Consider the following 14,138-nt stretch of genomic DNA (forward strand, 5'->3'; position numbering starts at 1 on the left):
ATTTTGGTTAAATCAAAAATATTTTCCGTTAACTAAAAAAAAAAGTTAATGGGGCATATAATGTCTTATGCTTTTTATTTTTGTAAAACATTTTCCACCTCCCCTAGCAAACCGGCGTGGCCACCTAGGAGATCTAGCCGGTCGCCGAATTCAATACCTTCCTTCTTTTGGCTTTTGTTGATTTTGGGTGAGTGGGGTGGTGGTATTAGTGATTTATGGTGCTGTTTTTATAGCATTTCCAGGTTCTAAGTACCAAATCCTTGAAAATGTTTTTCATACCATTTTCACCATTTTGAGCCAATTCTCGAGCTATAACTGAAGCAGCCAAGAAAATGCAATGAGAATGCCCATTTACGCCATATTTGCAACAAAATTTACAAAAATGTAATACATAAATGAAGTAACAAAATTTAAAACCAATTCTGACTGCTCATCTGCTGTTGCACTCTGTTTTAATTAACTGATGTTCAACTTGCTGACAGTTTAACTAACTTCAACTAACTATGACAGTTAACTTATTCGGCTGACAAAATTAATGTAATGAGAATGCCTACAACCAAAGCAACGGTCTCCTCACAGAAAATATAATGCACAAGATGACATAATCTACAAACAATGATCGCAAACTCAATAAAAGCAGACAAAACACTCAGACTTGAGCAGCATGAAGAAGAAGAGGAGAGTTGCGCCCATCAGAGCTTCCGGGGTATTGGATTGGCATCAGGGTTGGACCTTTATATGCAGTGACTAATTCTTTATAAAATTCGGCAATGGAAGGTTCATTCAGGTCCTCTCTATCTTTCTTTACCAAACACTGCACAACACACCATTTTAAGGCCATTTCTGGTGAGGCATCCATCAAAAGAATGCACAACAAAAATATTTGCATTGAAAACAAAAACATTAATTGGAAAAGAGAATTTGAGGGGCCATAAAGCAACTTATAACTTGATAATATACTGGTGTAAAAACTTTTAAATTATAAATTTCATGACTATGACATGGGAAATTTATAAGGTCAATCCCACACTGAACAGCTTCAATTCTGCCTGCTTCACTAGGATATTGAGCAGCAAAAGTGCCTAAGCATTTAGCAAGAGTGACATTAATTAATAGGCTGCAACTACACCAGCGTCAAAGAACTCAGAATCATGTACAAGGTGGAGATCAGGGGAAGTACAGAGGGCAATGAAAGAAGTCCACAGCATGTAGAAAATTATTTGCAGAAAAAGCATAATTCTGAAATGGTGGTCAAGGCCAAAAATACCACATATTATCATGCGTTGCCACCACAATCTGCTTACATTTTGTTGGACTGGGAGTTTATGTAGATATACCGAGGTACTTTCTCTCAATCATCGATCACTAAAACCTGGAACTTTGAGTAATACTTTCCAGCAACATGAAATAGTACCAGCAAGCGGAATTTAATGTTTCTCTATTGACTGACAGTCTGGTTATAATATCTAACCAAGGTGTTCATTTTTCCTCTCAATAAATTCCACTTCAAGTTTCATGAGATCTCTCCCGTGCATTTCAAAAAGTTCGTGGAGAGTATGCATGCTTCCTTTACTTTTCATTTCTTGAAGATTTTTGTAAATGAAATGTGAGATCAGTTGTTGAATTGTTTGGATCTGAATTAAACTTATATAAGAAAGCTGTTTGCAGAATGCTTACATTCCATGCTAGGATCTTAAGAGAAACCCTAACCCTAATCCTAATGGACTGTATCAAAATGAGACCTACAAAGAAGCTTAAATAGATACCAAATATAAAATTTATACTATGCATTACTCCAAACCATGGAAATGGATCAATATGTCCCCCTACTACTACGCAACATTATAATAACATCCTTATACCCTAAAAACTAATAGAAACACTCTGAAGCCCTAAGTCCAATAATTATGCATTACTAAAATAAATATATTGAACTTTAGATATAGTCAAGCTCCAAGTGGATCACGTTGCAGTTTCAATGAAAGTCTTTGATAAAGTTGTGGTAGTTATGTGCCATTCCATGGAGAGATGTAAAGGACACATGGAATACTGTGGCACATTCTACTTGGATTAGCACACCTTTGATATTAGTTTGTCGCCTATTATTTCTCAGATTGTCAATTGACTCTTGGCTTTAGCTTGCACACCAAAATTAAAGAGAAGCAAGATTTTCTAAGCAAGACACGTACAACAATATAAGAACAACCATGCACCAAATAAGAAGATACAATAAAAGATATAAAAGAACAGGACCATTTCCCAGGCTTCAGATATGCAATAAAGAGCTAGCCATTATAGGGGGGGTGGGGTATACGTGAATAAAAAATGAAAGGATAAAAAACTACAGATGACATATTAGCCAGAACATTAAAATTGGGGCATCAGGAAAACAAATAGATAAATTAAAATAAATTTGTTTGCCAGTACCTCTTGAGGATAGGCTTTGAATATGGGTAAAAACCGGTTCTGGCAGTACTCATTGAAAAGAAGTGTGAGAACTGGAAGAGGAACAATTAAACTGGCAGCTAAAGGAACCTTCTTAAGCCCAAATATACCAATAGCAATAACATGCATCAGTACCAAAGAAAATATTGTTGAATAGTGCACTATAGGCCAAAGCTTTCCACCAGTTTCATACTTGGGTGCAAACACGTTCAATAGCTGTGCAAAAATTTCAGTAAAAACAGTTAATAAAAAGTAGGTTAAAAACATTGGAAAATAATAATATTACCTCCTCAACCAAAATTTAACATTATAAATGGAAGGGAATATCAAGTAAGTAGTACAAACAAGTCCTTCAAAACTCAGCACTCTCAAAAATCTTGCTTTCTGATTAAAACTTTCGTAAGGATGGTGACAGTTCCATATGGATCCCATACAAGTCTTAATGGTTCATTCCAATTGCCCTTATCCCCATAATGGTTCATTCCGATTGCCCTTATCCCCATAGCGTAGCTAACAAATAATAGTGCTCTCTCTCTCTGTTGGGGGTTGGTGTAAGGTTGGGGCGACACTATTTATATTTATATTGAAAAGGGAGGAGCACAAAAAGTGATTAACCCTTTGCACCAATATACTTATGTTACACAATATGCAATTTGGAACTTCAAATTGTTTTCCAACTGAAACTCTTTTCATATTTTTCAGAGGGACTAAAAAATATTTCATGGAATAAATTTTTTACACCAGTATTATTTGCTTCTTTTGTTTAGCTTCTCTGCACTTATCAATGATATGAATTACTTATAAAAAAAATAAAACTGAATTTTATTTTTCCAAAAAAGAAAGTATCAATGTATCTTTGTTACGAAAAAGATCATCCGACAAACCAAAGGGAAAGCAAAATCCAAAATGAAGAGTAGAAACACCTCCAATTACATATGTTCATTGTCTCATCACTTGTTTTCAGGTTTTAGAATTGGATAAAAGTGATTAGTTCTAGACATTTAAGGTCAAACAACTCAATTAACATAAAAATAATATAATCAAATTCATATTTCTAAATATATATAAAAATAAAAAATAAAAAAATAAAAAAATAAAAACCACCCAAAGTTTTTATTTTGTATATTTGGTTAGGCCATACATCAATTAGTGACTTGAATAACTTGACTACAATCTTAGATTTGTTTACGCATGCAATAGGATTGGTAAATCAAGGTGGGTAGCATCGTGAAAGGTGCACATAAAAAACTTGTTTTTCCTTTTCTTTCTTCTTCTATTAGAGATGGAGCCTTTTTTTTTTTGGTGCTACGTAAATAAGAGAAGATGGGTGAGTGAAGCTCATAAGTGAAAGAATGACTTGAAGATTTAAAAAGGAAGGCATTCCACTAACCTGGTTGCGGTAGATGATGTATCCCATACAATAGTAAACCAAGAGAAATGGCAGAATTAGAGGAGCAAGGAAGAAGTATGTTACACCAAGAAGTCCAAAGAAGAGAATCTTGGGAATTACACTGTGGTAAGGAATTGATGGAACCTCAAATTCATCACCAGCTTTTCCAGTAAATACTCTTTTGAAGTAACTGCGCAAAAGGGGAGTCAATCGAAAGAGTTCTGATGATGATAGACTCGTCCATCCAGATGTCACAACATAGGCAATGAAGAATGATGCCTGCATCAAAGTAAAGAACCCATTTCTTATCGTCAATCATAGTTTAAAGAAATGGTTTCAACAGTTTAGGCCAACATTTAAAGCCAAAAGGATATTTCCTGAAAATTGATACAGGCTGAGTGCTAATTAATGATAGATTATTTTTATGTTCATCACTTTTCAATTGGAAGATAATAGAGATAAACCCACCACTCACTTGAAAAAAAAAAAAAAAAAGGAGATAAGGAAAAGAAGAAGATAAAACAATTGCGTGCAGCATCTTCATACTAGACCCTAGAGAGTGAAACTGTTATAAAATCTGCATATCCAGAATAACATTTGGTGCACAGAAAACCGCATCATTGGATGAGTCTTCCAAAGATTAATAACGTCAACTACCTCAAGTACTCAAGCATGCATAAAGAGATCTCAACTCAGTACAAGACAATGTTAGCCAAGTTACTTGAAACTTTTTAACAGCAAGGATGAAATATAATGCGTCAGGTTTGCAAATCCTTAAATGACCGTAATCTTAAACCAATTCAAAGTCATTGCCTTAATCACTGTGTTCCCTTCTGAACCAAAGTTCCACTTTCATTGCAGCTATTAAGAATGAGTTACACTTGGCAAAGACCATAACCCTTTATTATTTGAATAGATGAAATAGCAAAATGCAGTTTGAGAATTAGGCATACACACCACAACTTTAAGTTGGCAATGATGACGTTGCAACATAGGGAACATCTCTATGAACTGAGTTTAGCCTTTTACTTATTTACAGAAAAATATATAAATCTTAATAGAAATATTCCAAAGATTTCCAAACTATTAATGGAAATATCTACTCACCTGTCCCGGAACAGCTTCAGCTAGTACGCTGGGAATCTCTTTGGGCTCAAGGAAGATATTGACCTGGTAGAGAGCTGATCCTGATAGTACATTTGCAAAGAAAATGTTCCATATAGTAAACCACAATACTTTGATACATGCACTTTTTTCTATTCGACTGTGAGAGATATATCCTTGGATGGAGGAAAACATTATCATGATGGGTGGCACAAAAGACAGGAACATCTGAAGAATGAGACTTGGAAGATATCCTGTTATCACTTGACTGACAACGGTTCTGCAAATCAACACAGCACATTCTTCTATCATATCTTAGAAAAGCCTAAATTTTTTAACAAAATATCTGGCATGCTTCAATTTTGGAAGAATGAGATTCAATCACTAAAAAAAGCAGGATTTCCACTTACAGATCTAGTATGCTTTCCAGAAAAGGGAACCAGGTCTCCAATTGATCAAGATTAGTAAGACCTTGAACTAATACAACTGGAATAAGAAATAGAATTGTAAGAGAAACACATGCAATAAACACCACCAGCTTGCAGATCCAACTTTTTGTGTAAGAAGCAGAGAAGAAAGGCCAGTGAACATCTTGAGGTTCAGGAGCTCGCTCAGTGAGCCACTCTGTAGGTTTGACTCCTTGTTGGATGTGTAATGCTACTGCAGCACCAAGCCGTGACTTGAATGACACAAAGGCAGCAGGAACTTCCTATGAAAGTTGAAAGGCAAACAAGAAAACTTAGCGCTATTAGATATCATCTTCTATTAACTCAATTAATATAGAAGTCATCTATTGGAGTGAATAGAAAGTATGCATGTCAATGCACACATACCTAAAGTTAGAATGTGGTCAGCATTGTAAAATTCAACAGATATGGAAACTTTATGCAATCAATTTTTTTTTTTGTTTTTGTTTTTAAACATCATTCTATTCACATCAACACTAGCTTACTGATTGATATTGACAAAAGTGGAAGCAAAGGAAAATAAAGAAAAGAAGCAATGATGTCTTCTTTTCTACAAAATCAGCAAGCTATCAAATAGCTTCTACACAAAAGTAACTAAAAGTTTCAATAGTTCACCATTCAAAGTTGTTTTCTCATTACATTCAGTCCTCTTTTATAATAGAGGATACAGAACTACAAAAGAAAGAAAGAAATAATAGATAATGAACCAAAAAACTCTTAAGTAGCTTCCATAGAAAATAACTGTTCATAAAATAATATTCCCCCTCCCTTTGTTCCCGGATGAAAAAAAAACTGCTAATAAAATAATATTATTTTCTTTATCAAAAAGTGAATAGCTCTACCTTCCCTGCTAATGAAGATTGTTCTAATCTCAAATTATCTTGCAAATCTTCCAACTTCTTTTCGTAATAATCTAAAACATCAACTTTGCGTCCAAAAAGTCCCAAAAAGCCATCACGCTTGAACTCTTGTGGAGTATGATTCTTCAGTTTCAAGTGGGCAATCCTTCTGTAGAGCTTCTCTGCATCACTCTGCAAAGAATAAGCATACCGTTGCTAGAGCTAAAGAAGAAAGAAATCACAATAATTTTTTTTAAAATAAAACAAATAAGAAGAGAAATCCAGAATGGTGAATGTAGCCATATCAAGTTCTTAATGTAGAAAAAAAAATATTTACATGTTTCATTTTAAATTCTATTTCTGTATATTGTGATGCAATTAGAAGATAGTTCTAAGTAACCATATAATGAAATAATAGATAGGGACTATAGGATCTCTATACATACATAATAACAACTTCACATACATGTGCATGTAGATATATATATTCACCCACACCCACACACACACACTTCCGAATTCAAGAAAAAAAAATATCTTAGCATTGTATATCTTGAAATTTACAAAATTTATTGGAGCATTCCTCCAGAATTTCGATACTACATTTTTTTAGAAGAAAAAATTTTTTTATATATATATATATATTTGAATAGAGATGGCAAGAATCTAAGAATTTAGATATCTTCATGGGATGACATTTTCACACTTGCAAATAAAATAAAAACTTCTTGATCTGTCATGCCTTGTCTCACCCCATCAATCATTTTACAGCTAATAACAAGCAAAAACTATAACTTTTTAAGATTGCCTTTATTCACTTTAAACAAAGCAAGTCTAATGCAGGTTGATCTTGAAAGACTGCATTCTCAACGACAAAAGTGCACCAATACAAGCTAACCATTCAATGCATTAGGAGCGGAAACTTGTTGAACGATTATTATAATGATATCACAGGAAACAGGAGCATAGAACATCACACAAAAAGAAAATACATGCAGAAGCATCAACTGTCCATGCTCCAGATCGTAACCTTTAATATTTAAAATGCTAATACCAAGTCCAGCATGAATATTGTTTGCTAATGAACTATAAAAGATTCATCAGCAAAGTCACCATTCTAAATTTTTTATTTTCTTTTTACAATGAAAATATATGACTTAATCATCAAAAATCCAGAGCTCAAGACCATTCAATTATTAGTTAATGAAAATGCTGAATGAACGATTCTGAGATGATGGTACCAATATGTACCACAGAATTCATGCTTCACTGAGCATTCTGTGGATCTCATCCAGATTGGTTAATAAATAAATGTCACTCAAACATAGACATTTCAAAAGATTAACTAGCAGCCTATAAAAAACAACTGAGACATGCATACTATTGTACATGAAGCAAAAGATTGAGCTATAGTGATAAATTTGAACCACTGTAAAGGCAAAAGACAGGGACAATCAGAAGTTCACATGGATGCTTACAATAAGACCCTGAAGTTTGCTACTTCGATGAACCACTGAAAGCGAAAGATAGGTAGAAGGGTGATTCTCTGTAAAGAAGCTCTCAACAGTTTCACTGCAAGTACTCCCAGACGGGACAGGGACACCACGTACTAATATTGTAAACTGATGAGGCTGAGGTTTGGAAGAGTAAAAGTAAGCAATTCTTTTTGCTGAAATATATCTGTACTCCTGCAGATCATAAAGTCACCAAGCTAAGATTTCTCAATGCTTTTTTTTTTTTTTTTTTGACTTTTTCAATGAACCAGAATGTCTGATGGCATAAGCAAGCAAATTCGAACACTTACGTAATAAAGAAGATAGCAGACAACTCCTGTGAAGAGATATGCAGCACAAAAGTGAATCCATAACCTTGAGAAAGGCCAAAACTAGTCATCAGGGTTTCCTCAGCATAGCTTAGCTAAATGCTTACTTGAAAATAAAATATAATTCATATAAACTTGGAGGTAATTATTCCAATAAAAACTTTAAGATGAGACATTTCTACAAATGAATACAAAGCTGAACCAGGAAGCTATTAATGGAAAGTTACTAGAGAAGAAAAGGCAATGAAGAAACCAAGTATACACCTCTAAACGTCTGCATATGCGTACACCTCATGAAGAAGTAGTCAAGGTAAAAGAGGATAATATGGTGAGGAAGATTACTCTCCAGGTAAGAAGAATAGATAGTTTTAGACTAATTCATTATCAACAATGGAAATGTGGGACTCCAATAAAGTTCGAGCCACATGACTGAAAATTTTATCAGCAATACCAATATATCAAGTTGGAGCCAGTATAAAAGTACATGTGTAACAGACTTGCAGGGTTCCACCCTAACAAATTAACCCATTTGCTTGCTTGGGTAGAAACATTTCTTGTACTTTTATTTTCTACTAACAATCAAGGAATGGAAATGAACTGAAACAACTGTAAATTACCTTAATAGTATGCAAATAATTCGGAAACCTATTTAACGGAGAAAACAAATATGAGAGAATTAGAGGTATGGACACAAAAACGAATTAAATTTGGGAGCCTTTGAAAATACAGGAAATTAGCACTTCATCTCCCCCTCACTTTAACTTTAAATTGTAGGCCTCACACTAAACGTGGCAATTCGTGTACGCGTATCAGGTTCAGATCATATCGAGTTATTGGTATAGACTATATTAAACGAGTCAAATCCTTCAACCCTGACTCGGCCCATTTAAATAAGGAATTAGGATCCTCTCCAGTTCAAATAAACTAGAGATTATCTAGTTAGTTATATTTGATGGGCATTTTTGTCCCTCAAAAAGTAAAAAGACAAAACTACCCCTCAAATATAACTAATTGAATACTCTCCAGTTCATTTGAACTGGAGAGGATCCTGTTCCTCAAATAAGCAGGTAACACAACATGATCTCACATAACCCATTTAATACACAACCCGCATAACTCATTTAATAAACAAAATTCTCAATTATTGAGCATAAAAATGCCATTTTATACAAAGATATTGGCATAATAATTCTCAATTATTGAGCATGAAAATTAATTGTATTGCCAAAGTTATATCTTTATAGCTAGGGATGATCGAGTCATCATTTACCCATGCTATACAATAGAAATTGTTTATGACAACAAAATAAATGTCTATTCATACAAACATTTAATTTTAAACCTTCAACTGGTAAGCAGCTGTAGAACTAGAATCTCATAAGCATCCTAACCATCGAATTTTACATCTCAATGCAAGTCATGCAAACATTTTTGTGTCCAAGGATTGTTTTTTATTAGGCATACTCAATTTACTTTCCACAATAAATGATGCCCTACACCATAGTTTTCTACCAATAAAATTCAGCCAAGAGCTATTCCATTTTATGTTGTATCTATTTTCTGTACTCATCACCAAACTCAAAGGCTTTCAATGGGAGAGAGAGAGTTACGGAGATGGAGGATCCGAGCCTAGAGGTTGGAGGTGCGAACCTACAGCTGCGAGGTGGAATGACAATGGCATGAGCTTCAATTCACCGTTCACGGTGAGGGAAGAGTGAAAGTTTCAAGAGAAGAGATATGAGCAAGGGAAAGGGAGTGAGAGGGACAGATGAGTGATTCAAGCATGCGAGTTGAGAATGAGTCACGAAGGGTTTTTTTTAATGGTACAATTTTTTAATATATAGATATATTAGTTTATATGGGTTATGCCAGTCACTCATGGGTTAAGTGGGTTGACCTGATTATTAACTGGGTATAATTGGGTCGACCCGATTTGACCCAAATTCTATTGTATTAAACCATAACCTGCTAATCTCATGTTAGATTCATGGGCCGTGTCAAAAATTGTCGCCCTACCTCACACCCAGCCATGTATGCAATAAAAAGTATCTTGTGCAGAGCCATCTACACCACCCCAACACACACACACACACACACCTAAAAAGAAAAGCCTTCAACCACCGCATGCTTTTGCTTTATTATCGTAACGACACGCTAGCCATATTTGTTCTATCACTCTAAATAACTAGTCAAGTAGCAATTAGAGTTCCCTAGAGTCCAAAATTACCTAATAAGGAACCAATGTGAGACTTAGCACACATTAGCTTCTTTATAATTCACCCACTTCATCTGGGCACTTCATCTGGGCAATTCATCTTCTCAATGCAGGACTAACTTCATGGGGTGTCACAATTATTGTATTTCTAGGTCACAAGAGAAATTACCATTATTCCATCAATATCCCATAATCATGTAGCAGACAATGAAGGACAACTAAATGAGTGGACACAACCATCCAAAAAAACATGCACAATGGGATGTAGACACCCGATTAATTGAACCTGAGACAAGCATTTACTCTTTCAGAAGCACACTTTGGAATGGATTTTCATAGGTCAGGAAAGGAGGACATAATATTTCATAACAGTTCACTTTTATCCTAGCTTGAACACCACCTCCTTGCCCATGACCAAGCAAAAACAAAGTGAGAGAACCCTCCGACTGAGTTGTCATACTGAATGGTAAACAAAAACATGGCTTCCTCTTTACCATATATTCTTGTCTTTTACCTATCCACTCTATGGTAACCATTCTGAAGCAGACAACTGAAAGCATATAAAGAGGAAAACATAAAATCCAGAATAATTTGGGGAAATTTTTTTTTTTTTTTTTTTTGATAAGTAAAATAAACAAAATTTGTTTAAAGAAACAAATACATGCATCAGCTGGGAATTTTGGGAAATATGATGCAGTTTTATACATGACAGCATTAGAAACAGGAAAGTATGAGTAAACACCAGAAAATATGTGATGTATCCAGTTCATGCCATGCGACTCCTTAATTATCAGTGTCGTTCTGCCCAAGAAAGACACTGTTCATCTAGCGAGCTGATACGTACCAGTTTGAGCCATCGGTAACATTTGAAATACTGAATGAGTCCAAAGACTTGCTTGCCAAATCAGAAATATCATGACTCAGTTGATCTCCCAAATAATTAACTGGAAGAAGAACAAAGATCCCAACAATCCCACCAACAGTAAAAACTTTCAAACTACATAAAGCAAAAAAAAAAAGTATGGATCAGTTGAAGATATTGTGTATGCTAAGATTAGAAAGAAATGAAGCTCTGTAATTACAAATCAGTAGGACAACCACTATAAAATACTTGAAGGGGATGCTGGGAATAGGGGAGCTAATGAATGCATTGGAAAAAAGGTGTTTGACACAGTGAAAGAGGGCAAAAATAGGAATGTTGCATTGGATAGAGGATAAATTTAAAGTAACATAGTATCATGGTAAAAAAACAAAGAGGATAATACCAAAATACACACGCAAGAGATACAATATTGGTTACGGCAGGAGCTCCTAGTTCATCAACACGTGCAAATCAGGAGAGAAACCGGATAAATAAGGCCTGAGTTGAAAGTTGAAACAAGAGCACAATAGCATAAAGAAAGGTCCTCTTTTTTGTGAAAAGGGCTTAGGTTTTCTTATTTGTTTAAGGGCAAAAGTAGGATTAACAAGTGGCATCGTCCTTTCCCTTCCAAACTTGCACCCTATGCATTCCAGTCTTATCATAAAAAAGATACTAGTAATGTAACCATTGAGTAATGCACAACATATTTCTAGTCAAGTGAGGTACAATAAGTTCATTGACAGTGCAAGTTATGACAACCACAGGCCTTGAAGAACTTCCACACTCATATATTGATGGAACAAGCCACAACTTGGTTGGTTTTCAATCATGTCCCCTGAAAGGGATACAGAGACTCTAATTGGACAATGTGGAATCTGATAGCATGCAAGTAGCACTGCTTCTTCTTTTTTTTTTCTGTTATCCAATTCCAGGAAAAATTAAAAATGTTAGAAACAAAAAGAAGGCTAGCCTCAGGCCTGCAGGTGCTGCCTCCAAGTGTTTCTACTCAGCCACATCCCAAAATGTAGCAATTTCAAAGTGAGAGATGCAGTGCATGATAAGATAGTTCACACTTTTGGTCTACTTAACACTTTTGTTGAAGTATTTGATTAAATGATTAAATTTACTTTTTCCTATCAGCTTAAGCTTTTAAGACAAGTGATGATTTAATATGGTATCAGAGCCAAAGGTCTAGAGTTTGAACCTTAACTTCGTCATTCACCCCCATCTAAAGGATGAGAGTTGTAAATTCATCTACTCCAAAGCTATTAAAAGTCTCTAGGATTTAAAAATAGCATTATGTCAATATTGATGCATGTATGCATAAACAAAATAACGCTATCTCATCAGAATAATAGTTGAGCACACTGAATCAAAGAGCTGAGAGGTTTAATTAACTTATAGAGTATGCAACAAAATTGCATTTTTCAAATTAGCAGCATGAAAAGACCTCAGTTACCTGAAGGTAAAAATACGCATAAAGACCACAGCATCCAGGCCCACGTCCGACAAGAGTTCTTCTTCGGAGGGCTGCCATGCCCTTTTGACCCAACCAGCAGTTGGTAATAAACTTTCCAAGTGGAATTGACCTCTCTGTTGCGTTTCTCCTTCAGCAACCAAGCGTGGTGCATAGACAGTGATGTTACCTGGCTGCTTCCTCAGTATAGAATACAGAACAAAAAACAAAAAACAAAGGCAAAGATTGATCCCAACAGAAGTTAAGAGAGCTGAAAGAATCATTCCTCCAAAAGAAGCTTGAATTCACTCTTTGAACTCCTCAAAACCAATAACTCAACATCCACTTGGGAAGAGTAGGCAAGGGCATCCAATCAGAATCCCTAAAGACCAAAAAAACTGCAAAAAGGTAAGAAGATTGCTTTAGAACTTTATTAAGTGTGACAGCAGGGTACATTATTTAATCCTGACACCAGAATCAAACTGGACTACAATTATTTTTTTCCATTATAACGAAACAAATGCTCAGAGAGTAGGAATGAGATGCAGCCTACAAATTAATTGGGAATAAGTATAAATTCTAGCTTGGTGGTTCAGCACATTGATAAAACATCACTTTAAATTGTTCATTTCATGAGTTTTATACGCTTTGTTTTACAGGATGCTCACCTTTTGGGATCAAACAATTGGGGTAGGATACTTCGAACCCATTTTACTCAACAACCAATCCGTGACAAGCATTCAATGTTACCCAGAAACTACTAGTGCTGATGAGTAAAAAAAAATCCAACACCCAAAAAACAAAAAAAAAATCCCGCTTCCAAAAATTGACATCATTTCCATTATCCACAAGCAATACAGCGATTTCCCCTCGCGAAACTGCCTTCTCAACGTAAATCACAGTGAACCAACTCAATTGTCATTAGACGCCCATATAACCCCAAGTAACAAAAACAACAAACCAATATTAGAAAACACAGGTAAACGGACTCTCGGACATACAATTATACATCAAATTACAAACATTGGACCTCGTCTAGCAAAGATCAGACAACATCAATAACTCTTCTTTTTCAAATGGGTGGCATAAAAAGATTGAAAGATCGGACCTTGTTAAAATTTGAAGAGTGAGAAAATGAGCAAACCCAGATGTTGCACAAGCAGCAGAAGTGGCCTGCTTCTGTGAATCTCTTGGTTGGTTGTTTCCATAAATGTTTCCCACCAAGCAGCTATTCAGTGAGCCTAACCGACAACAAATACTTTATTGAAAAAAAGTTATCGAATGGCGTGATCCTTTATCATTATCTTAATCGAATTAGATATTTGCATTTACCATTATCTCAATATTAATTCATACTTAAATTATAATAAACTTTATAATATCCTATTATCAGCTATCGAATTATCCATATGGCACTCAAGGCTCAGTCCTAGTGGGTGGCTGGCCAAGATTTTTTTAGAACATTCTATTTTGTATTTTTAAATTTTTATCACTATATTTATATATATTTTTAAATTGGGTTGGATCTATTCTATTAA

At 35.0% G+C, this 14,138-nt stretch overlaps 1 protein-coding gene across 2 annotated transcripts; it reads right to left on the reverse strand.

The window, feature by feature from the left end:
- Window positions 1-318: 318 nt before the first annotated feature.
- On the reverse strand, window positions 319-13,859 carry LOC132180438 (CSC1-like protein HYP1). Of its 2 annotated transcripts, none has more exons than XM_059593254.1 (11): window positions 13,709-13,859; window positions 12,604-12,998; window positions 11,127-11,279; window positions 8,050-8,113; window positions 7,724-7,933; window positions 6,249-6,437; window positions 5,350-5,648; window positions 4,943-5,219; window positions 3,836-4,114; window positions 2,428-2,661; window positions 319-814 (listed from the first exon to the last, which is right to left on the reverse strand). In XM_059593254.1, exons 2-11 carry the CDS (start codon window positions 12,882-12,884, stop codon window positions 650-652), a joined length of 2,151 nt encoding a protein of 716 aa, XP_059449237.1. In that variant the 5' UTR covers window positions 12,885-12,998; window positions 13,709-13,859; the 3' UTR covers window positions 319-649. The 2 variants fall into 2 exon arrangements, with proteins under 2 accessions (XP_059449237.1, XP_059449238.1); XM_059593255.1 differs by lacking the exon at window positions 13,709-13,859 and adding an exon at window positions 13,631-13,685.
- Window positions 13,860-14,138: the final 279 nt, after the last annotated feature.

This window comes from Corylus avellana, chromosome ca5, assembly GCF_901000735.1.
Source record: "Corylus avellana chromosome ca5, CavTom2PMs-1.0".
NCBI classification, from domain to species: Eukaryota; Viridiplantae; Streptophyta; class Magnoliopsida; order Fagales; family Betulaceae; genus Corylus; species Corylus avellana.